Source organism: Scyliorhinus canicula, chromosome 18 (assembly GCF_902713615.1).
Source record: "Scyliorhinus canicula chromosome 18, sScyCan1.1, whole genome shotgun sequence".
NCBI classification, from domain to species: domain Eukaryota; kingdom Metazoa; phylum Chordata; class Chondrichthyes; order Carcharhiniformes; family Scyliorhinidae; genus Scyliorhinus; species Scyliorhinus canicula.
In genome coordinates this window covers 105,737,893-105,764,333 of record NC_052163.1, presented here as the reverse complement: position 1 = coordinate 105,764,333, position 26,441 = coordinate 105,737,893, and the positions used below count along the sequence as shown (strand labels likewise).

The 26,441-nt window shown below is 43.7% G+C and overlaps 1 protein-coding gene across 15 annotated transcripts in view; it reads right to left on the bottom strand.

Moving 5' to 3' along the window:
* Nucleotides 1–26,441, bottom strand: part of LOC119953729 (protein unc-13 homolog A) — a 482,106-nt gene that overhangs the window by 241,916 nt on the left and 213,749 nt on the right. For 7 of the 15 annotated variants that reach the window (XM_038778280.1, XM_038778279.1, XM_038778281.1 and 4 more), the window contains 4 exons: nt 24,181–24,232; nt 10,368–10,403; nt 4,502–4,724; nt 3–128 (listed from right to left, as the gene is read on the bottom strand). In XM_038778280.1, the coding sequence (XP_038634208.1) occupies nt 3–128; nt 4,502–4,724; nt 10,368–10,403; nt 24,181–24,232 (437 nt within the window). The remainder of the gene's footprint in view (nt 1–2; nt 129–4,501; nt 4,725–10,367; nt 10,404–24,180; nt 24,233–26,441) is intronic. The other 8 variants (XM_038778289.1, XM_038778290.1, XM_038778292.1 and 5 more) reach the window with 2 other exon arrangements.

Sequence of the window (26,441 nt, the reverse complement as noted above, 5' to 3'; positions counted from 1 at the left end):
ACCTATCCGACAGATCTAGAGACTGCCTACTTTCAAGGGAATACTGACGACTGGTTAGCCTGCTAGAGTCTGACGCAGTCTCTAGGTCACTGCGTCCATTTGTGGCAGAATCTATGCTATCATAGCGTCTACCAGAGAAAGTGGAAAGCACAAAGAGGAAGATAATGAGGGAAAATTTTAATATATCAAAAGGTTACTCTAAACATTTTTTTTATTGCATACCCTACTGAGACAACTGTGTTTTCTGGATCAGGATATGAAATCAAACTTACTTAATATCCAGAGTGAAGCCAATGGATTGGGCAAGAGAAAGCAAGGATACGGTGAAAGGAAGGATTGGGTGCGGTGGGGGTGGCAGATGCATTGAATGAAATAATTCATTGGTCAACTACCAAAGCCCTCTGCAGCAAACACACCACTAGAAGGACTTACAGTACCCATAGATGTAATTCTGACTTCTCAGCCTTCCTGTTGGGAATGCTTAGCCAAGTGCATTAGGCAAAGTTAATGATTTCAATTACATTCGGGAAATGTCAACAAAAGTGGTCCAACACCATGACTAATCTTCTAGTTTAAACTTCACGGAGTATTTAAAAATACAGTAGTCTCAGAACATAGTAAGCAATAGTTCCTTCAATTTCTAAAGTTCAACCTCATTCTTTAAGAACTTTTGATAGAAAATCAAATTATATACGCAGATTAAAAATATAACAGTCTGCTATATAAAGACTTGTTGCAATATTTCCAGTATGAAATTGTGAATACAAAGTCTTATTACCACATTTCCAGTTAATGGGAACAGTTGTTTAGAGGGCATAATTACAGATACACAATTGAGCCACTGTACAATATTTCCCAAAAGGAATGACCAGCAAAAGAGAATGATAAAGGTGTTCCCATTAACAGGTTTATTTCTGTACATCAAAACTGTAACAATATAAACTGTAGATGTAAATTTTCAGGTACAGTATATACGTATGTGTTATCCTTTATGAAATACATTTTCCATGTGTCTTGTATGCTTGAGGTTTTATTCTCTTTATTTTGAACTATATGCATATTTCCCAAAAAGCTGACAAAGGTACAGGGCTGAATTCTCCACCTTCGGGATGCTCCATTTTACCGGCAGCCCGGGGGTTTCCCGATGGCGTTGGGCTGCCCCACAATGGGAAACCCCATTGACCAGCTGGCGAAACGGAGAATCCTGACGGCGTGCTGAACCAGAAATCTGGCGTGGCGGGACAGAGAAACCCACCCACAATGTGTTACACTGAAATATCATTTAAGCAATGTTGTTTTATGGTTCAAAATGGTCAAAGATATTTCCCTTAAACACTTCCATGCAGTTGCCTTCCCTACATTAGCAGAAAAACGACTGCATACTGATCTCCTAGAGACGATCAGCAGCAACACCATCTCCAGTGCAAAACAAAACTATGAAAGTGATTCAATTATTTAATAACACATACATTATATATTGTACACTGTATCAAACAGCAGGGAGAAACCCAAAGAAAAGATCCATTTTAGAATTTAAAGTGCATTCATAAACCTGGTGTGCACTGTAAAAAATAAGAATCTGCAGTATCTTATACATACTCTCTAATGTACAGATATTTAAACTCAATTACATTAAAGCTTTATCCGGAGTTACCTGGAAAAATATAAATAGTTAAAATAGGGCTTTTAACCCTGACAAAAATTAAAGCATTAAAACCAAGCAGAAGCACAAATATAAATGCACCAGGTGAATTTCTGTATTATTTCACATTTCAAGGACAATATTATTAAAAATGTTTTTGAAATGAAACAAAAAATAAAAGAACACAAGAAATAGGAGCAGAAGGAAGCATCGGCTGCTCAAGCCTGTTTTATAATTTAACAAAATCATGGCTGATCTTCTACCTCAATTCCAATTTCCTGCCTGCTCCCACAGTCCCTTTATCAGACTTAAATATAATCAATGATGGAGAGCCTACAACTCTCTAGGCGCAGAATTGCAAAGATTTGCAAGCCTCCGAGCAAAGAAATTCATGCCTCAAGTCCCAAACGATCAGCCAAACTCCAGAGAAGGCAAGTCGAATTTACTCAGCCTCTGAGAATCAGAGGAGAACCCTCACATCCCAGAAAACTTTAGAGAAACCTCCCTTCACCATCTCCAAGGAATGTATATTCTTCCTCAGACATGAAGATGAAAATTGTGCACAATATTTCACTGTGGTCTCAACAAAACCCAGACAATTGTAGCAAGACGTCCTTATGCTTATTCTTCCAGTTTATTTTCAATGAAACCTAACATGTCATTTGCGTTCCTAGTTGCTTGCTGTACTACAATGCTAATTTTCTGTGTCCCTTGTACGAGTACACCCAGGCTTTCCTGCACATAAACATCTAGAACTGCCATGCCTTTTAAAGAATACTGCTTTTCTATTCTTACTACAGAGTGAATAACATTACATTTCCCCAACTTATACTCCATCTACTTCCTTGGTGTCCACTTACTTAACCTGTCTGTATTTGCAGCCTCTTTTGTATCCTCACAGATAACATTCACACTTAATTTTGTGTTGATAGCAGACTTCAATATATTTCTCAGTCTTTTCAGCTATTACTCATTCTCTGTGGTCTGTTAATTAAGTAATTAACATAGATTGTGAATAGATGAAACTCCAGTACTAATCCTTACTACACTAGTTAAAACCTGCCAACTTGAAAATGTCCTGTTTATCCCAAGCTTTGTTTCTTGTACATTAACCAATTATCTTATTATAAATATAATATAAACCCCCAACTCCATGAGCTGTTATCCTGCACAGCAAATTCCTTTTGTAAATCCAAGCATACTGCTTCTACCGGCTCCTCTTTGCTTACCTTAGAGTAGTAATTATGCAGTTTCTCAGGGTAGCTTGAAGTGTCGCATAGAGTCTGTTCTGACATTATTTCTGTTCACTCCCTATAGATCACAGAATCCCTACAGTGCAGAAGGAGGCTATTGGGCAATTGGGCCTCTGAAAGAGTACCATATCAAGGCCCACTCCCCCACCCTATCCCTGCAATCCCGTAACTCCGCCTAACCTACACATCTTTGGATACGAGAGGTAATTTAGCATGGCCAATCCAACTAACCTGCACACCTCCGAATGTGTAGAGTGATGCCCAAATTTTCAGAAAGTATATGAATATTGACTTGAAACTGAAATGTATATTGTTGGAAATGTTGCTTTTCGTAATTATTGACACTCCATGATGTACACAATACTCAAATTCCATGTTCAACGATGAAAAACAGATAAGGTATTCTATAATTTAGAACATTTCATGAAAAAAAATTGAATTACCAAGCAACAATTTAATAATATTGTCCTAGTTCCATGCATTTAAATCACTGGCTTTGAAAGCAGACCAAGCAGGCCAGCAGCACGGTTCGATTCCCGTAACAGCCTCCCCGAACAGGCACCGGAATGTGGCGACTAGGGGCTTTTCACAGTAACTTCATTTGAAGCCTCCTCGTGACAATAAGCTATTTTCATTTAATTTAATTTCATTTAATGTAAATAATCAATAAGTTGACACCATACAATGAAAAACTATAAAACAAAAATACTCAAAAATGGCAGAACTTAATGTCTAAGTGAAAAAGCCAAGTAGGGGTTGCAAAATCACATTTTCATTGCAAACTCCAAATTAACTTACCTTTTTCATTGTAGTGCAGATTAACTTTATTCATCAATTTATATATAATTTTATTCCAGCTCATGCTAAGAGAAAGATTTCTGGAAATGAAAACAAGTTGCATGCAGTGCTTCACAAATTCATTTCTAATGTTGCTTAGTTGGCTGACTAGAGGGAGGAAAATATCTTCCTAAAAGTGAATTAAACTGAATCAGGTTTGTCTTATTTTTTCCCAGGTTGTTGTTAACCAATGAAGCTCAGCAACATAATTAGGGCATGCATAATTAGGGATTATCGGTTTACACCGGGATGTAATCATTTAGCACCGACATATGAGGTCATCTCACACCATTGCCAAGCCATTCACCAGGTCAGGGAACAAAATTATTCAAAGGTAATGAAAATATTTGTTCAGAAAACTGAAGGTTTTGTGCCAGCTGGAAAGAAAATGTGCATCAGGAAACCATAGATATTTTCAGTTATGGACAGAAAAGTAACGGAACAAAGCAATTAATTATTACATCTTGTCATCTCAGTTCCCTTCCCCACACCGAGTGGGAAGGTAAGCATCTTAAGTTTCTGGTCATGTTACTGTACAGCCAGAAAGCTAAGTTATGAAAGTGATGCATGTTAAGTCATCAATCGTCCTTTTCTCAGAATTTCCTCCTTCCTTTATTGAACATGCCACAATGAGCACTGGGATCAAAATCTAGCCACAATCTCTGCACTGGCCCACCAGTTTACCTTACATTTTTTGCCGTTAACAATAGTGCACTGAACAATTGCCTGTTTAGAAAAATCAAAAAGAAGTCAACATAATAAATTGTACCTTATTGGCGTCTGATGATCTGAATAATCTAGTTCGTAACTGTGGATAGAGTCAGTGCAAGAATCCCGTGATCCACTCTGCGGATGCCGTGAAGAAATGGAGTATTGATGGACTGATGCATTAGGCTGAGATGTTGTATAATATGGAGGTGGGATGCTGTTGCTCGTTTCACTTCGATAATCACTGTCCCTGTCATCTACTGCACTGTCAGGATCTTCATTGTCTATAAACAATGAAAATCACATTTCTACAATGTTGAAAGTGCAGAACTGTAAAATAAGTACTAGTTTTAAAGTTTTACTTAGTGCTTTAACATAATCATCTGTAATCATATAATTCTTATAACTTTCCATGCTTACTTTACCATCCTGTATACCAGAAAAGTACATTTATGGAATGTTAAAAACAATAGTAACCAGAATACTATACACGGATTAGTTGCAATCTCAAGCTTTATTAAACAGTTGGTTTCATGTTAAAGGAAGTTATATATGAACACTTTTCAAAAAATCCCTTTTACAAGCTCCATTGCTGTCTCAGCAGGTTGGCACAAGTAGTGGGGAAACAATGCAGGTCCCTTCACCTTCCTGAAGACAGGGAATATTTCTTGGACTGTAACACTGTGGGATTGATCATTCTCTAGTACCTGGTTGATTTTCCTCCCCGAGCAGGTAGCGTAGAGTCCAAAGTTAACTCTTTATTATTGTCTCAATTGTGATGAACTAATACAGCAAACACTGCATCTGCGACTCGGATCTTTGTTTGTGTGGCTCAAGTCCACGTTGATCATTAGTTTTTCAGCATTACCTTTACCAACTGAACCAGCCTAGTCTCTCTTTGAATAAATGGAAAACTTAAAGTGGATCATCCTTTGGCCTTCAACCTAATATTTACTTAACTTTCCAAATGCATCATCCTTCCTTGGGTCATAGAAACATGTCTAAGCTATGCAGCTCGTCAAGCCCATTCTACTATTCAGTGAGATCATGGCTGACCTGTGTCTTAACTGTACCCACACACTTTTGACTCCACATCTGTTTATACCTTATCTAGCAGAGGTATATTTATCTTAGATTTAAAGTTAACTGCTACTGCATTTTTAGGAAAAACATCAAAACATACAGCACACTGCACATGAAGACGTGTTTCCTAACTTCTCCCTGGGATGACCTGGCTCTGTTCCCTCGTTTAAGACTAACCCACCGAGTGGTTAAAAAAAAACTTATATCCCTTTGTAAAGGGAAGCTAACCCAAATCACTGCTGTGTGTATCTCATATCAAGTCCTGCTCACCCATCACTCCAGCAACCCATCAATTTAAAATTCTCCGCTGTCTTTTCAAATCCCTCAATGGCCCTACACCTTCCATCAGCCCAATAATCCTCCAAATCTCTGTACTTCGCCAATGCTGGCCTCAGGCAAATGCCATTTGGCACTGGTCCCCACAAACAAGGACCAGATGGAACGGCACTCATTGGGGTCTCCAAGGGGATCGGAGGCCCCCCGCTTCATGCCCTTTGGGCAGGGTGGTGACCTGCACTGCTGGTGCCACTTGGCTGCCCTGGCAGTGCCAGCCTGGCACTTTGGCAGTGCCAGCCCGGCACCCTGGACCATTCATTTCTCCAATACTATTTCTCTAGTAATACTAATTTTCTTCAATTCCTCTTCTCACTAGATCCTTGATTCCTTCACATTTCTGGGAAGTTATTTGTGTCTTTTTCCATGAAGACGGAACTAAAGTATATGTTTAGTTACACTACCATTTCCTTGATGTCTATTATAAATTATCCCATTTCAGACTGTAAGGGACCTACAGTTGTCTTCAATAATCTTTTTCTTTTTATATGCTTATAGAAGCTTTTATAATCCACTTTTATGTTACTAGCAAGTTTTCTCTCATACTCTATTTTTCACCTCTTAAATCAACCTCTTGGATTGGATTGGATTTGTTTATTGTCACGTGTACCGAGGTACAGTGAAAAGTATTTTTCTGCGAGCAGCTCAACAGATCATTAAGTACATGAAAATAAAATAAAAGAAAATACATAATAGGGCAACACAAGGTACAAAATGTAACTACATAAGCACTGGCATCGGATGAAGCATACAGGGACGTAGTGTTAATGAGGTCAGTTCATAAGAGAGTCGTTTCGAAGTCTGGTAACAGTGGGGAAGAAGCTGTTTTTGAGTCTGTTCGTCCGTGTTCTCAGACTTCTGTATCTCCTGCCTGATGGAAGAAGTTGGAAGAGTGAGTAAGCCGGGTGGGAGGGATCTTTAATTATGCTGCCGGCTTTCCCCAGGCAGCGGGAGGTGTAGATGGATGGAGGCAGGTTCGTGTGATGGACTGGGCTGTGTTCACGACTCTCTGAAGTTTCTTGCGGTCGTGGGCCAAGCAGTTGCCATACCAGTCTGTGATGCAGCCAGATAGGATGCTTTCTATGGTGCATCTGTAAAAGTTGGTAAGAGTTAATGTGGACATGCTGAATTTCCTCAGTTTCCTGAGGAACGATAGGTGCTGTTGTGCTTTCTTGGTTGTAGCATCGATGTGGGTGGACCAGGTCAGATTTTTGGAGATGTGTACCCCTAGGAATTTGAAACTGCTAACCATCTCCACCTCAGCCCTGTTGATGCTGACAGGGGTATGTACAGTACTTTGCTTCCTGAAGTCAATGACCAGCTCTTTAGTTTTGCTGGCATTGAGGGAGAGATTGTTGTCGCTGCACCACTCCACTAGGTTCTCTGTCTCCCTCCTGTATTCTGACTCGTCATTATTCGAGATCCAGCCCACTATGGTCGTATCATCAGCAAACTTGTAGATGGAGTTGGAACCAAATTTTGCCACACAGTCGTGTGTGTACAGGGAGTAGAGTTGGAGGGTAAGTGCGTAGCCTTGCGGGGCCCCAGTATTGAGGACTATTGTGGAGGAGGTGTTGCTGTTTATTCTTACTGATTGTGGTCTGTGGGTCAGAAAGTCGAGGATCCAGATGCAGAGTGAGGAGTCAAGTCCTAGGTTTTGGAGCTTTGAAATTAGCTTTCTTTGAGATTATGGTGTTGAAAGCGGAGCTGTAGTCAATAAATATGAGTCTGATGTAGGAGTCCTTGTTGTTGAGATGCTCTAGGGATGAGTGTAGGGCCAGGGAAATGGCATCTGCTGTGGACCGGTTGTGGCGGAATGCGAATTGCAGTGGATCAAGGCCTTCTGGGAGTATGGAGGTGATGTACTTCATGACCACCCTCTCGAAGCACTTCATTACGACTGAAGTCAGGGCCACTGGACGGTAGTCATTGAGGCACGCTGCCTGTTTTTTTTTGGCACCGGTATGATGGTGGTCTTCTTGAAGCAGGTGGGGACCTCGAAGTGGAGTAGGGGCAGGTTAAAGATGTCCGCGAACACATCTGCCAGCTGGTCCGCGCAGGCTCTGAGTGCACGACCAGGGATCCCGTCTGGACCCGTCGTCTTCCGAGTGTTCACTTTCAGGAAGGCCGATCTGATTTTGGAAGCTGTGATGGTGGGAATGAGTGAGTTATGGGCTGCTGGGGCACTCAGCAGCGGATTGTTGGTTTCCTGCTCAAATAGAGCATAGAATGCATTGAGTTCATCAGGGAGGGGTGCGCTACTGCCAGAGATACTGCTCGGCTTCGCTTTGTAGCCCGTTATGTTGTGTAGGCTTTGCCACAACCGCCGAGAGTCTGTCTGTGACTCTAGCTTGGTTTGATATTGTCTCTTGACATCTCGGATGGCTTTGTGGAGGTCATACCTGGATTTCTTGTATGGGTCAGGGTCGTCTGACTTGAATGCCTCAGGTCCTTCAGTAGGGAGTCAATCTCACATTTGAACCAGGGTTTCCGGTTGGGAAAGCACGTACTGCTTTCTTTGGAACGCAGTCATCCACACATTTGCTAATGAAGTCTGTGACGGTGGTGGCATACTCATTTAAGTTAGTCGCTGAGTTCTCAAATATGGACCAGTCCACTGTCTCTAAGCAGTCATGTAAGAGTTCTTGGCCCACTTTTGCTGAATACTGAACTTCTCCCAACCCTCAAGAGAAATGCTTTCCAGTGCCAATCTTGTTGATGCTCATTGGTGACAGTAGATTGCACAATGAGTTAAAATTTGGAGTTCATTGGCAGACAGGGCGGTGCTTCAATAATAACTCAAAAGATGGAGTGGATAAAAACTTCAAAGGGAAAGAATTGCAGCATAATAGGGAAAAAGCAGAACAGTGGCATTATTTCGGTAGCAAGAGTCGCAACAGGTCCAGTGACCTCTGCCGATTCATTCTATGGTTCAACACAGTTTTATTACGAAATTATGGAAAATATTCTTATCAGGCAAAACAAATAGTTGGCTGGACTGTAAGCATCTATTTGCACAGAAATCAACTCCATTGGTGATGGATATATATTGATACCAAATTTCCTGGAAACAAGTAAAACCATAATAATTTTAAGCAAAATACCAGGAATGCCATAACCAAATATTTAGTTCAATAACCTCTGGAAAATTGGCATATGCAAGCAACCACAACATTTAATAGTTACTATAACAGACTTTCTAAGAAAATAAATGATCAAATACTGATGAGAAATATTTTACAACATGTCTGCTAAGCAAGCTATTTCTGTGGCAATGGAGTAATAGGCTGCAGATAGGCATGAATAATTCTCATCTGGCAAATTACAAAACTTGGTATTGTTATTATGGGGAGGCAAGAACAGAACCCATCTATTTTTCTAAAAGGGATGTAGGGGAAAATAATTATCCATTTTTGTTTTGTACATTTTATAGCACAGAGTCAATTGAAAAGGTCTGATAAAGTTAGCATGACGGCTGTTGAGAGGCATATAAATAATCGAAAGTAAAATATTTTTCATGTTTCTAGCCCAAACAGTAGTACTTACAAAATAAATTAAACATCTAGAACACATGAGTTCCCTTTCTCCTGTTCCTGTGAGGCAGTTCAACCTCCTGCTTAATCATCATGACATTTTCACTCTCAACACTTTTAATCCTGAATGGATCCAAGTTGAGACAACCAAATTGGCAAGATAGTTGCATAGCACCACAGGAAATGAAACTAAGACTCACAGGAAGCAATTATTCATGACTTGAGTGGAAAATGACCTTCACACATTTTCCAAGAGTTAGATTACAAATGAAGATCTTCAGAGATGAAGGGTAATCAACAGATGATTTCATTAGCAATGTGCTCAATAAAAGTTGTTAAGAAATTAGCACATTTTTGCTTATACAATGTCAGTGAAACCTTCTATATAATTTGGATGTCATGCCGTTTCTGCAATAAGAACAAAGTGTAACATCTTAATATGAATGATTAGCAATATAAAAGGGAAATCATCTATCAGATTACACATATATCATATTTAAAATAAATTAAATTTAAAGGCACAATGAATTACCTGCTAAAGAGCAGTTTGTGAACAGTGTTCTATGTTTGCGGTACCATTACCAAAGGCAATGGTTCGGATCAAAATAGTACATTTCAATTCATAAGAAAATTCTGATTAATTTGAAAAGGAAGTTTTAATAACAAGTTAATAAAATGGTTGCACTGTTTTGGGACACATCTACCCTTCTGGTTATTGAGTTTTGTTGCAATTAATTCAATTTTAATTTATGTTTGTTGGTCATCAGCAATAATGTGCAAATAAGTGCCTGTTTTTTTGGAAATCACATAATCTGATCTATTAACCTCATATGGTACTGTAAAATCTATAGGCCCGTTACCAAAATTGTTATCACTGTCCCAGTGTATACCATCATCTAACCTACATATTTGACTGGATTTTTATTCTAATTGAAAAGTAAATTTGGAGTCAGCCAGAAGCAATAAATAATTACATACTTTGTTGGTCTCCCCAGCCGAAATAGTTCCAGTCGCCTGTGGGGTAGCAAAGGATAGCAAAGAATTAAAAGAAACTACATCATAATGACAGAAATAAACAATAATTAAAGCAAGGAATCTAGAGGTTCTACTGAAAATTCACTCAGCACTCAAATAAAAAAAACTAACTTTCACTCAGAATACTTTTTATTTATAATTCTGCAAATTAGTTGTTTCTTGTAATGGCCTTAAGATGTTAACTTTCATTTAATAGCTCATTAAAATTGAAATACTAATGGTTATAACTGAAATTTCACCTTATATTTGATTTGTGGGGAACTACCTGGTATTTTCAAAAACATCTTTATCTTAATAATTTGCACTGGAGACACGGAAAAGGGAGAGAGCATAACTGGTATAAAAGCAGAAATGGGCTGCTAAAGGTTGAATGCTAGGTAGGCACCAAAAAACCTCTCGCTTTTGCGGGCACAATACCTTGAAATTATTTGTGTTGATGTATTAAAGGTGGCCGAGAACTGTGTTTGCAATAACAGAAACACAAGAATATCACTTGTTAGTAAGTGAATAAGTTAGTAATAAGGGAAGAAATGTGTTTTTGCTAGCGGGATATCCTAGATTTCCACCATACTCTCACCCCTAAATTGTTTAACCATTGGGAAATGTGGTGTGGGTAGAGAATAGGGGGACGACAGTTGATTGACAGCACCTACATCTTATTTGCATAGCACAGGCTAAATGGACCAGTTGGTCTTTTTCTGTCCTGCTTTTGAATATTGTTACATGTAAATACTTGTTCACTTAGTACTTACATAATGTACTAAGAATAACAATTTTCAGGGCCTGAAGGTGCAGTGCCTTCCACTTCACAACAGCATTCAATTCACTAGAGGCAAACAGCAGCCTAGAATATGCACTCGAGGGTATTCCAAGTTTGGATTAACTAAAGCCGTACACATCAGGTAAAATATAATATACAAATAAGGGCCATCAGGTTCAGGTGTTAGCAAAGGAGTGGGAAAACATCGGCCTGAAGATCATCTGCAGGCCATTCTCAGTTGCTAAGTTCCAAAATTGATACTGTTCGGGATGTGCATACTGTATCTGTGCAGTGGACTGCATTTGGAACTGCAGTTCACCATGGAGAGCATGATACCTCCACTTTTAACTGAAGTGGAAATTCCTTAGCAGAATTGTGACTCAACTGTGGGACATCCTGGAATATCTTTCTTTTTAATAAATTTAGAGTACCCAATTATTTTTTTTTCCATTTAAGGGGCAATTTAGAGTGGCCAATCCACCTAACCGGCACATCTTTGGGTTGTGGGGTGAAACCCACACAGACATGGGGAGAATGTGCAAACTCCACACGGACAGTGACCCTGGGCCGGATTTCAAACCCAGGTCCTCAGTGTCGCACTCCCAGTGCTAACCACTGCGCCACATGCTGCCAAGTGAGTGTGTTCTGTCTGGATTCACCATGCTAGGGAATTGTCTGAACGGTACCCTGACGCAGGGTTCACTAATCGCAAGGCAATCCAATGATCTGCTGCCTTATGGAGAACATGCTGATTAAATGCCCAGCAGCAGGGCTGTGATGAGAAACATTTTTGTTTCAAATTCATTCACAGTATGTGGGCCTCACTGACTGGGCCAGTATTTATTGCCCATCACTGTCTGTCCTTGATCGGAGCGGTTTATCCATTTCAAAGGACATTTAAGAGTCAACCACACATTGTTGTGGATCTGGAGTCACATGTAGGCCTAACCAGGTTAAGATCACAGATTTCCTTCCCTAAAGGACATTAGTGAACCAGATGTTTTTTTAAAATGACAATCGACAATGGTTTCATGGTCATCATTAGACTTTTAATTCCAGATTTTTATTGAATTCAAATTTCACCATCTGCCATGGTGGGATTCGAACCTGGGTGCCCAGAACATTACCTCAGGTCTCTGCATTACTAGTCCAGTGACAATACAACTACATCACCATCTCCCCTAATAAAAGTAATTCTAAATAATTTGGATACACTCTAATCCACTAAAATTACCCATGCAGATCCAGAAAGCTGGCAAGCCCAGGCAGCCACCACAGTAGAAGACATGGCACCAATAACTGCAGGACCACTTTGTGACACGGTGGATGGAGGCAAACAAATCACCCCATCAACTGGAGGCATTCACAAGCCAGTTTTACCATGTTGCTACCTCATTTAAAGGTTCACCTTGTGCGGATCAGGGATGATGCTCCGGTTTGATGTTAATGGTAAGTGATTACGCCAGGCCATTAGGTTACAAATTGCAATGAAATACAGTTCTACTGCTTCTGTTGGCCCAAAGCACCTCAGGGATGCTCAGTTCTGAGCTTCTAGATCTATTCTCAATCAATCCCACTTCACTTGCACTGCTTTGTAATATGATGGAGTGTGAAGACGGGATGTCACCACAAGGACTCTGCAGTAGTGACTCTACAAACAGCATCAAGAATACCTGAATATACGACAGGTAGATTGGTAAGAACATGGTCAAGTAGATTTTTCCCTTATGCAGGTTCTCGCACCACCTGCCTCAGGCCCAGTCTGGCAGCTATGTCCTTCAGGACTTCAGTAGTTCTGCTACTGTATCATTCTGGATATGGGCTTGAAGATCCCATCCAGAATGCATTCTGTGCCTTAGCTATCCTCAATGTTTCTTCCAAGTTTAAGTCAAGTCCGTTGATTCATTGATGCAAGTACAATAGATTTGTTTTAAAATTGCATTATTATTTGAAAGTATGTTGTATGGGTCTTAATAGCTGTTCTGTTTATTTATCTTATTGTGAATGTATATTTGGGTGCTTATTTGGTTTGATTTGAAGAGACAGACCAAGTGCTAGTTCAAAAGGCACAAAATCTAGATCAGGTCACAAGGAGTGACAATACAACTACATCACCATCTCCCCTAATAAAAGTAATTCTAAATAATTTGGATACACTCTAATCCACTAAAATTACCCATGCAGATCCAGAAAGCTGGCAAGCCCAGGCAGCCACCACAGTAGAAGACATGGCACCAATAACTGCAGGACCATTTTGTGACACGGTGGATGGAGGCAAACAAATCACCCCATCAACTGGAGGCATTCACAAGCCAGTTTTACCATGTTGCTACCTCATTTAAAGGTTCACCTTGTGCGGATCAGGGATGCAACATACTCATACAAACAAAAATAAGACACACAACCCCCAGAGACACTAGGTGCTCAGTCACATCACTTCTATATTTTGGCATGTTTACTTGCTTTGTTGCAATTTGTTTTGCTGTAATATTGTCCTCCAAAGCCAACAGCATGGACTGTGATTGTGAGGAGTAACTAAACAACAGGAAACAATTACAAGTCAGGTAAAGTGAAAGGTTGTAGCCTAAGCATCAGTGAGTCCAAGAGAGAAATACGTATCGCAGCTACTAAATCAAGTTACGACTGGTCTAACATTAAATAATGTCAAATTGCTTTTTATACTATTAACCACAAATCTTCCTCCATGACCAGCTTCATGTGAGGTCCTAGCATAGCTCCATTTTGAACTATCCAAACATAGTGCTGCGGATTTTGCTTGGTTATGTCATAATATACATCTATGTATATAATGGAGTGCAGACAGGCAGTGATTGACACACAGGATGATCAGTAAGCACACAAAACAGAGCAGCCAATCACCAGACAGGACACGACCACTATAAAGCCAGAGGGCACCAGTTTTCCCTCTCTCTCGGGACCCAGCCTCTGAGACAGTCAGAGCTCGTGAGCTAGCCAGTGCAAACACCATGTGGTAGTGTTTGTCCCCACAGCCGGGGACCACGCCATCCACATCTACAACTCTTTACATTCGCTGAAGGCGAAGACAAGACAAAATTTAAAACAGTCCAACTGAAGTTCGACAGCCACTGCGACATTGAGGTGAATGAGAGCTTTGAACGGTACATTTTACAGCAGAGTAGTAAGTCTGGTCAGGCTAGCATCAGGTCTCCAGTCAAGTCAGCATAGTGTCAACCCACAGTTGAACATGTATAATAGTTTAGATGTTAAATAAAATCGTGTTGCATCTCATCAAGTGTTGGAAGTCTGTCTCTCGCTACATTGCATCAAGTGCAGTCCACATCGACCCAGCCTGCCCAACACATCATGGTACCTGGTAGTGATGCTGAAAATTGACGGACCTACCTTGAGTGAATCAGCGTTGACCAGCAAACAGCCCTCCTCCGCAACTCCGCATCGCCGGCAACCTCAGTGCAAATTGGAAGGTCTTCAAACAAAAGTTCCAACTCTATCTCGAAGCCACCGACCTCGAGGCTGTATCAGATGCCAGGAAGATCGCACTATTCCTCTCCACAGCCGGGGACCACACCATCCACATCTACAACTCTTTACATTCGCTGAAGGCGAAGACAAGACAAAATTTAAAACAGTCCAACTGAAGTTCGACAGCCACTGCGACATTGAGGTGAATGAGAGCTTTGAACGGTACATTTTCCAGCAGAGGCTTCAGGGTAAGGATGAACCTTTTCAATCCTTTTTGATCCATCTCCGCATCCTCGCGCAGTCATGTCACTATGACTCGACAACTGATTCCATGATCCGGGATCAGATCGTTTTCGGGGTCCACTCCAATTCCCTTCGCTAGCAGCTCCTGAAAGTCAAGCAGCTCACCATCGCCATCGAAATGTGCATTCTCCACGAACATGTTAACAATCGGTACTCCCACATCAGGGTGGCAGAAACGGCAAAGCTACCCTCCCACGAGATGGAAAGGGTGCAGGCCATCGCACAAATGCAGGGCCTAAGTATCGACGAGAGTGGCCATTTCACGCACTTTTCCCGGGCTCCTGCGCATGCGCGCCACGACCAAGGGGCCGGTGAGACCGACGACCAGCCTGCGCAGGTGCGTACGTTGTTCGACCGCACTGCGCATGGGTGCACGGAATGCGCTGACGTTGGCGTCATGACGTGTCCAAATTGTTGATCCGCCCATTTAAAGCAGCAATGTCCGGCAAAGTCACGACGGTGTTTACAGTGTGGCAAGCTTGGCCACTACGCAGCCTTTTGCAGATCTGCTCCACTGCCCAGCATCCAGCCATCCCAGCCACGGTGCAGAAGCATCCGTTCAATACAGCAGGCCATGTCAGACTCCGACCCCGACAGCCCAACAGATCCTGATGCCGAGTGCCTCAAATCCCCATACCGGGTGGGCATCATTACAAAGCATGCGCTGCCTTTCTCCAAGATAGTGAAGCACCTCCCGATCCTCATCGTGGATCCTGACAATGAGTGGTGTGTTGTCCTCACAGTCAACAAGGCTCACATCCGGTTCAAGCTGGACACCGGCTCATCGGCGAACCTCATCTTGAAATCCGATTGCGACACCATCCGCGTCAGACCAAGCATTCTTCCACCGGCCTGCCAGCTCTTTGACGCCAATGGCAATGCCATAGCTGCCAGTGGCTCATGTCAACTCGGAGTTTCCAATAAATCATTTAAAGCCACACTACGATTTGAGATCGTAGGACCTGACAGAGCATCCCTGCTCGGGCCTGCAAACTCCTGAACCTGGTTCAGCGAGTCCACACCATGTCATCCTCACAGGCGACGGCCTCACCTGATGAAAACTTCCAGGCTAAAATTGATGACATCATCGCGCAGTACCACAGCGTGTTCGACGGAATGGACACACTCCCATACCGATACAAAATCCTGCTCAAACCAAACGCCACCCCTGTGGTTCACGCACCACGCCGGGTGCCGGCATCCCTCAAGGACTGCCTCAAGCAGCAGTTGCAGGACCTCCAGGACCAGGGCATCATGTCAAAGGTCACAGAACCCACGGACTGGGTCAGCTCCATGGTCGGCGTCAAGAAGCCATCAGGGGAGCTTTGAATCTGCATCAACCCCAAGGATCTAAACCACAACATCATGAGGGAACATTGCCCGATACCAAAACGAGAAGAGCTGACCAGCGAGATGGCTCATGCCAAATTCTTTACGAAGCTGGACGTCTCCAAGGGGTTCTGGCAAATACAGCTGGACGCATCCAGTCGCAAGCTGTGCACATTCAATACCCCGTTCAGTCGCTACTGCTACAACCGGATACCTTTTGGCATCATCTCTGCCTCAGAGGTATTTCACCGCATCATGGAACAGATGATGGAGGGTATCAAGGGGGTGCGCGTGTATGTTGCCGATGTCATAATCTGGTCCACAACTCCTCAAGAACACATCGATCGCCTCAAGCAGGTATTCCACAGAATCTACGAGCATGGCCTCTGACTCAACAGGGCCAAGTGCTCGTTCAGTCAATCAGAAATCAAATTCCTTGGTGACCACATCTCGCAGCAAGGTGTGCGGCCAGATACTGACAAGGTTTCGGCGATCAACACCATGAAGACCCCAGAGGACAAGAAGGCGGTCCTCCGCTTTCTAGGGATGGTCAACATCCTCGGGAGTTCATTCCCAACATGGCGTCCCACACCACAGCCCTCCGCCATCTTGTCAGAAAGTCGACGGAATTCCAGTGGCTGCCCGCTCATGAGAAAGAATGGCATGAGCTGAGGGCAAAACTCACCACAGCCCCGGTTCTGGCGTTCTTCGACCCTACCAAGGAGACCAAAATATCCACTGACGCGAGCCAGGACGGTATTGGGGCAGTGCTCCTCCAACGGGATGACTCCTCCTCTTGGGCCCCAGTTGCGTATGCCTCCAGAGCCATGACGCCCACTGAGCAACGGTACGCTCAGATTGAGAAGGAATGCCTGGGCCTCCTAACAGGAATCGACAAGTTCCATGACTATGTGTATGGCCTCCCAAAATTCACGGTTGAGACGGACCACAGGCCGTTAGTCCACATAATCCAGAAGGATTTAAATTACATGACAGCCCGGCTACAACAAATCCTTCTCAAGCTACGCCGCTACGACTTTGTACTTGTCTACACGCCAGGCAAAGAACTCATTGTTGCAGATGCCCTTTCCAGGTCTATCACCACACCGTGTGAGCAAACTGACTTTGTATGCCAAATCGACGCGCAGGTGCAATTCTGTGCCTCCAACCTTCTGGCCTCTGATGAGAGGGTCATTCAAATTCGTGAGGAAACGGCCAAGGATCCTCTGCTACAGCGTGTGATGCAGCACCTCATGAATGACTGGCAGAAGGGACAGTGTCCCCAGTTTTACAACGTCAAGGACGACCTGACGGTGGTGGATGGCATCCTCATGAAGCTCGATGGAATAGTGATTCCGCAATGCATGCAAGCTCTGGTGCTCAGCCAACTCCACAAGGGTCACCTGGGGGTCGAGAAATGTCGACGCAGAGCTCGGGAGGTAGTCTATTGGCCGGGCATCAGCCAGGACATTGCCAACACGATCCTCAACTGCCCTACATGTCAGAAATTTCAGCCAGCCCAACCTAAAGAAACTCTGCAGCAACATGAGATAGTGACCTCCCCTTGGTCCAAAGTCGGTGTCGACCTTTTCCACGCAAAGGGGCGTGACTATGTCCTCCTGGTCGATTACTTTTCCAATTACCCCGAAGTGGTGAGACTGTCCGCCCTCACGTCAACAGCGGTGATTAGAGCATGCAAAGAAACATTTGCCAGACATGGGATACCACTCACGGTGATGAGTGACAATGGCCCTTGTTTTTACAGCCAGAAGTGGTCTGATTTTGCCCGGCTATACAATTTTTGTCACGTCACCTCCAGCCCCCACTACCCGCAGTCGAACGAGAAGGCCGAAAAAGAGGTCCATATCGTCAAGAGATTACTATGCAAGGCTGCAGACTCAGGCTCCGACTTCAACCTGGCGCTGCTGGCATACAGAGCAACCCCGCTGTCCACTCGGTTGTCTCCAGTGCAGATGCTCATGAATCGCACTCTGCGAACCATGGTTCCAGTCATCCATGTTCTAGACCTTGACAACCTCACGGTCATACAAAAGACGCAGCAGTCTCGGGCCCAAAAGAAATCATCATACGACGCTCATGCCACGGATCTCCCCGAGCTGGTCCTAACTGATAGTGTTCGTGTAAAGTTGCCTGACGGCGGCTGGTCCGCCACAGCTGTGGTGATCAAGCAAGTGGCCCCGAGATCGTTCCTCGTCCGCGTGGCTGATGGCTCCTTCCTACGACGCAACAGACGGGCGCTGCGCAGATTTCCACGCCCGCCACCCAGCCATGGTGTCCCACCTCACACAATGCTTCCTCCGGATGTGCCCTACCATGAGGCCACCGATATGTAGCATTGTGGATAGCACAATTGCTTCACAGCTCCAGGGTCCCAGGTTCGATTCTGGCCTGGGTCACTGTCTGTGCGGAGTCTGCACATTCTCCCCGTGTGTGCGTGGGTTTGCTCCGGGTGCTCCGGTTTCCTCTCACATTCCAAAGATGTGCAGGTTAGGTGGATTGGCCATGATAAATTGCCCTTAGTGTCAAAAATTGCCTTTAGTGTTGGGTGGGGTTTCTGGGTTATGGGGAGAGGGTGGAGGTGTTGACCATGGGTAGGATGCTCTTTCCAAGAGCCGCTGCAGACTCGATGGGCCGAATAGCCTCCTTCTGCACTGTAAATTCTATGAATCTACCAGCAATCCTGCCGACCTCTGAGACCACCGCATTGGCGGCAGTTTCGCCTATCCAAGCGCAGGCGGCCCCTGATCCACCCTTGAGGCGGTCAACCAGAATTCGTCACCCGCCACAAAGACTAAACTTATAGACTGAACATTTGCACAATTTTGTTACCTCATCATTTTGACCTCTGTAAATATCATCTTTACCGTTTCAACTGCCCTATATCTGCACTAGCGACACCTTCCAATGTATACAAGTTCATTTTAGCACATTCTGTATATAGTCACGCACATGTACACATCCGCACGCACATGCACCTTAATATTTATTATCTGAACACAAACAATATAAAAAAAGTGGGGGGGGGGGAGATGTCATAATATACATCTATGTATATAATGGACTGCAGACAGGCAGTGATTGACACACAGGATGACCAGTAAGCACACAGAACAGAGCAGCCAATCACCAGACAGGACATGACCACTATAAAGCCAGAGGGCACCAGTTTTCCCTCTCTCTCGGGACCCAGCCTCTGAGACAGTCAGAGCTCATGAGCTAGCCAGTGCAAACACCATGTGGTAGCTAGTAAGTCTGGTCAGGCTAGCATCAGGTCTCCAGTCAAGTCAGCACAGTGTCAACCCACAGTTGAACATGTATAATAGTTTGAATGTTAAATAAAATTGTGTTGCAGCTCATCAAGTGTTGGAAGTCTGTCTCTCGCTACACTGCATCAAGTGCAGTCCACATCGACCCAGCCTGCCCAACACATCAGGTTGTATTCTTGGAGGTATGGTCACGTGTCACAAGGGGATCTGGGGTTATGGGGAGAAGGCAGGAGAATGGGGGTGAGAAAATATCAGCCATGATTGAATATCAGCAGACTCGATGGGCTAAGTGGCCTAATTCTGCTTCTATGTCTTATAAACTTATGTATCACTTACTTCCAACTACCATCCCAGTCAAACAGCCTTATTTTTGCAATCTCCAATATATTTACAACAAATAAATCAGTGTTCAAAACAAATGGAAAATAAACGACTGAATTATTTAATACACCTGGGTTGTTCGCAGCAGTGCCCAGATTAATCTTTAATTCCTCGAGATGCCAAGGCAACTTAGTTTTTTTCAAGAAGATTGGGGCAGCCTTTAAAAATGGAAATCTTACAAACTCATTGAGCACAACCCTACAATGGTGTCTGTTCCCCTCTCACTTGTTTCTATTGGGGTATCCAAAGCTGTAACCTTGGCTCAATCTTCTTTATCGCCATTCTGCTCCTCAGCACCACTTTGCACGGGATCAGCTTCCAGATATTTACAGTAATGACAGGCCGCTCTACGACACCACTTATTTCAAGCCTTAAAATTCTTCCAACCTGACAGAATGTCAGATCCTGGATGAGGCACTAACACCAAGACATTCTGGCCCTGCCTCGGTGTGTGGCAGATACAGTGGTCCATTTGAATCCCCATGGACTTCGGTGGGACTGGGAGCTTCTGCCAGGGAACCAGAAAATCTTGTCCAATGTCTTGCAGTTCATTGGGAAGATCATTGCCTTTTGTCCTCCCCATAAACTCCAGTACCTTACTGCTGGCCTGCGGCCTCTTCAGCCACTCTTCTAGTTGAACGTTACTATTTGTAACCATGGTTGACCCCAAGCTGAGTTTTAAACTGTCCCATCAACAAGAAGGCTTACTTCCACTTATGCAACACCAGCTGCTTCCTCTCCCACGCCTCAGTCCTTTTGTTGCTGAAATTCCTGCTGATATTGCGCCATCTCAAGACTGAACTATTCCAATGTTCTCCTTGCTGAACACCATTGTCCATCTAACAAACATCAATTTGTGCAATGTTTTTCAATTCCTGCTCTGTGTTGCAATGTAGACCACAATACCCTTTTCTTTGCTAATCTACACTGGTTTCCCTTCACCCAACACTGGCTGGAATATTTTGCTCCTGTATTTTCCGGGCGGTTTGGCGATTGGAGCGGAAATCTCGCAAGAGGCCCAAATCACATTTTACTTCAGTGGGAAGTCGCGCCATGATTTTCCCCAACCCCTGCCAATGACATAATGGGAATCCCAATGTTCAACATCCGGAACACCACCATAAGAAATTTTAATCTCATCATCTGGCCTCTACACCTGGTCATCCCCACCTGAGCCTCTCTGGGAGGTCTGTCCGCCAAGCGCACATTTTGGGAGATCAATGGATTATCCAATCGGAGGGGGGGGGGGGGAGGGGGGATTCCATTTTTAAAGGCTGCCCCAATCTTCTTGAAAAAAACTAAGTTGGTGGCAGGGTGGCTCTGATTGAGTGATGTCCTGGGACCCAACCCTTGTAGCCTTTGTACTATGTTTCTAACAATATAGTGGAAAAAGCCGGCATTAGTGCCGCTGCCAATGGAGAAAAAGGTAAAATGTCACCCACTATATCTTGGTCAGTTAAATGCCTCCAAGTTCTACCTTCTGGAATTTCAGCCCTACAAGTCTCTGCTTTTCCTCCTCCAGATAAAATATTATTTTAAATATGATCTTGTCAACCTATATTTTGGTCAGCCTCTCCTAATCTGTTCCCTCCTGACTCTATGCCCATTTCCGTACACCTAGTTGTGAAGCAGTTCGATGCTGTATAAATTCATGTACAGATGCTGTTTCAATCAATGATGTGAAATTACTGCTAATCACTTCACTTATTGACCCTGGTTCCTGCCCCTTCCATATATCAGATGAATTGTCCTTGATATATGTGTCTCAAGGATTCAATTAATGATTGTATTTCATGAAGGAATTTTAATCATTTATAAGTTTAGGCCCAAGTTCCAAATGCAGCTCCCCAAAGTCTTTCCAGTTCACAGTGGCAAGTGGCTTTTCCCACTTGTGGGATAAAATGTTAATTGCTATCATCAGTCTTGAGTTTTAGCTAATTTGCACTGGATATGACAGGGAAATCCAGCTGAAACTAGTCAATCCAGTGCAAAGGTTACACCAAACAAAAACAGAATTGCCACTATCTTAATAGTCATTCATAACCATTGCACTTGAAACCAAACTTATCCACACCGCCATATTGAAACGATGAGGATGATGATTTGTGCCAATTGAAACAGTGACCATTTGAGGAAGGTCTTTAAATTCAGCTTTTTGGGGGCAAACAGGTGCTGGTAAGTATATTTCAAAACTTATCACGTACTAAATTTAATGACTCGGGGAGGCTAGCAGTAAGCGAACATGGATTTATTTACACTATTTACAAAGGTCTATATAAAACAGCATATCGCTCCCAGTACAATCCTAGCTGGGAGGCCCTGTTTTGCTTTTATGTTAGCTCATAATGAGCCCAGGTGGATGGCCTCCGGCTTTACCTGGGAAAATCGTGCTCCACAAATCCCATGGGGAGATCAACGATGGTTTCCCCGTGATCCTCGTAGGGGTTATGCCACTAACAAATACTTAATTTACTAATAATCTGGTTAATGTACACCAATGAAACTGTTAAATGGCTCAGTATGTTTTTAAAGTCATTTTACGGATTTAAAACCGGGTTATTCACAGCTGGATTGTGAGAAATCCATTTTCAGCTGTATTAATACAACTGTATTAGATAACCATTCTTAAATACACCAATATTTTATTCAAGAAATAAAATTATTGCCAATTTCACTGGTTCATGGAAGATTTTAACCTTGTGATTATGCTAATGGATTTGAACAGGCGCTTGAACCATCACATCATTTCAGAAAAACAGCACAGTTTGTGACCAGCTTCCTAATTATGCCTAAAGCGGAAATTGCACCTGAACATATTTTGTCTTGGGCTACATCAATAAGCAAACCTTAAAAAAAAAACAATTTGAGTAAATATTGCATGTGAAATAATTTCCGTTATACTGCATATGTGTGGTTGGGTCCGCTTTCCCACAGCCTATACTCAACACTAAGTTTATTTCCAAGAGAACTAATGAGTTTCCTCAGCATACTTCAAACAGACTCCATTTAGGATTCAATCCAGAGTTATACTCCCACCCTCATATCAATGTGCACCTGAAATCAGTTGCACTGAATCCTGACCCTAATCCTGTATAAAATGTCATAGCTTCGAAGAAGAAGAAGCAAGATAATATTGGTTGCAACACATCACAACACAAAATTGCACAGAATAATATTTCTCAACATATACCTTTGTTTTTGTAAGGTCCAGAAAGGGATCAGTATTGTGATGGATCATGTACATGTCATCACTTTAATCTAAATATCTTTACAACTGAAAGGGGCTAGGTGGGGCTACGGGGATAGGTTGGGGGATTACGCCTAGGTAGGGCACTCTTTCGAAGGGTCGGTGCAGACTCTATAGACCAGTCGGTCTCCTTCTGCACTGTAGGGATTCTAGAGGGTGCACTGTGGCACAGTGGTTAGCACTGCTGCATCACAACGCAGGGACCCGGGTTCAATTGCGACCCTGGGTGATTGTCTGTTTGGAGTTTGCACATTTTCCTCATGTCTGCATAGGTTTCCTCCAGGTGCTCCAGTTTCCTCCTACAATCCAAAGGTGTGCAGGTTAGGTGGATTTGCCATGCTAAATTGCCCTTTATTGTCCAAAGGTGTGTAGGTTAAGTGGAGTTACGGGGATAGGTCGAGGGAGTGGGCCTAGGTAGGGTGCTCTTTCAGAGGGTCGGTGCAGACTCGATGGGCCGAATGGCCTCCTTCTGTATTGTAGCAACTCTATGATTCTATGAAGTGCATTAGCTGTTACAGTGAATGTGAAAAAATAGGTCTGAACAGTGGGAACACAAACTGCCCTTCATTGCATTTTATCCAATCATGCCAGATCATGTTAGCGCAATTTGGCACTAGATTACCTTATGTTTGCATCAACTGAAGTATAAGAAAGTATTGAATCAAGGAATCAATACACATATTAGTACTGTTCAGTCACTGTAAAACCAGTTGTTCTGATAGTCTTATAGTAGTGCTAATTAGTTTTCAAGTAATTCAATGGCCTTAGAAGTTCCTGAATCAACAAGTTAATTACAATGATTTTATTACTGATTAGTACAGGGTATCTAAAATTACCGATATGTATACATCCCATTTAAACTAAATGACTCCTGTTTTGATTCAATAAAGTAGGGTATGTATTTCTCAGATGTTAAGAATTGATTATTTTTATTCTGAAAACTAATAACTAGACTTCCAGATACCATTGGTATTCAGTGATACTTACAACATTGCGAACCTGGAACAGGTAAAGGCCTCTCCTCTTCTTGGAAAGCATACTAATTAAAAAAAAAGGTACCATCAAACCTCAGTATTAAATGCCACACCAGCTTATTAACATTAATGTATTGAACTCCACTTAGACAGTGTACATTAAATGTTAAATCTCTGAAGGCCTTTCATAACATGACATTCACTGTTATTCAGCATATTGACCCAAATTTTGCAATCATCAACAAGGCAACAGTGCTCGACAGTCACCATGATGATATTTGCCCGTTAAGCTCGAGGGCTTTTGAGCACAAACCTGCCCCACTTTGGTATCTGATCAAGTGTGGTGCTGCCGCGATCGGGTATCTGTGAGTAGGGAAAGAAATGGCGAGGGTCCTCAACCCAAGAGATTCAAGAACTTTCACTGTGACATGCAAAGTCAAAACCCGGAAGTATAGGGAGCGATGCACCGGAAAAACGTCAAAGTCCGGTTTCCGCCATGTTTGGCAGCGTGTTTCTCAACATCTACAGTGCCGAGATTGACACTGCTATTCAATGGCACTTAGCCATTTCTTGGGGCCTTGGGGAGTTTCTCCCCATTGAGGCATCACTTAGAAGGTTTTTCTGCACTGGGGAGCTGAGCTCGCCAGCAGGACTGGCTCCTCACAGATCGGGGCGCCATTTGAAATGCTGCCCTGATCTCTACACCCCTCTTTGCAGGTCTCCCCACCTTCAGGATACCCGCTTCACACCCCAACCTTTCTGCGCCCCCCAGAAATCCTGCTCTCATGGGCATGGCCCCAGTCCCAAACCTTGGAAGTGCCAATCTGGCACCAGGGTTCATTGGCACTGCCTTCTTGGCACCCTGGTATCCACATTGAAATGCCAGGGTGCAAGGCTGGCAGTGCCAAGGTATTACCCTGCCATATGCCTGACTATCCGGGGGGCTCTTACGGCCTGCGAGACCCCTGAGGTGCATTCACGCCTGGTCCATGATTTTAGAACCCAGTGCTAAACAGTTGAGGCCTCGCAGGCACGGCCGTCAACTCCCAAGTGCTGGGTGAATTCAGGTTGGGATACTTAATTAAGTAATTAATTAATTAAGTGCAATTAAGATTAGGAAATGCAGAAATTATACAGACAGAAAAAGGTTTTTTCAAATGGTCAATCTCCAGCATTAATTAACTTCCAAAGGAATGAAACGCTACAGTTCTAAAATTAAATTTTCAGTGTCAGACAAGCTGTTTGGCAGAGAGTATCGCACCATTAAAAATTCATGCACTCCTGCATGCACTGGCCCTTCTTTATTTGGCATGTTTAGTGGAGAACCTGTGAGCAAATACTCCAACCTCATGGCATTGCATTGATTTCAATGCCGCATCTATCAGCAAGGATCTATTATTCCACACGCTATGGAGGAACAGGACAGCTCTGAAAGCAACCTACAGATTTCCATCTTTAACTGCACTTATACGGATGCTGTCCGAGTTACTGTGTTATGATGATTAACATGGACAGTCACACCATCATTCCTATTCTCAAAATCAAAGCCAACACCCCCCCGCTGGGTTGGAGAATCCCCGGGAGCGGCGCGAATCCCGCCCCATCGCTCCAACGCCGGCTGCCGTATTCTCCGGCGCTAGTTTTCGGGCGAAGGCAGGAATCACGGCGGTTTGAGCCATTGGCAGTTCTCCGGGCCCCGATGGGCCGAGCGACCGTCGGCTTCTGGCCAGTTCCGCCGGTGTGGATTGGACATGGTCCCACACAGCAGACCTGGGACCTGGCTGGTAGGCCGGCTGGTACAGTCCTCGGGGGGGCCGCGGGGGGATCCTGCCCCGCGATCGGGGCCCAACGATCTGCGGCCGGGCCTGTGCCATGGGGGCACTCCTTCCTTCTGCGCCGGCCCCTGTAGGGCTCCGCCATGGCGGGCGCGGAGAAGACACCCCCCTGCGCATGCGGCAGAATACGGCGGCTGGTCTGCGCATGTGCTAAACCACGCCGGCGATTCTGCGCATGCGCTAACTCGCACAGTCCCTTTGGCGCCAACCCCTCCGACGCTGTCCTAGCCCCCGTAAGTGTGGAGAATTCTGAAACTTCCGGTTGGCCCGTCGTCAAGTGGTTTGCGCCGTTCTTAGCGCCGGCGTTGGGCCAATTCGCCGATTGCAGTGAATCCAGCCCCTGATGTAACATTTCAATCCAAAGGGGAGGTTTTATTTTAGTTGTCTAAAAGTCTTGTCAAGAAGGCAACGTTAAGTACTTGGATTGCCAAAATGATAA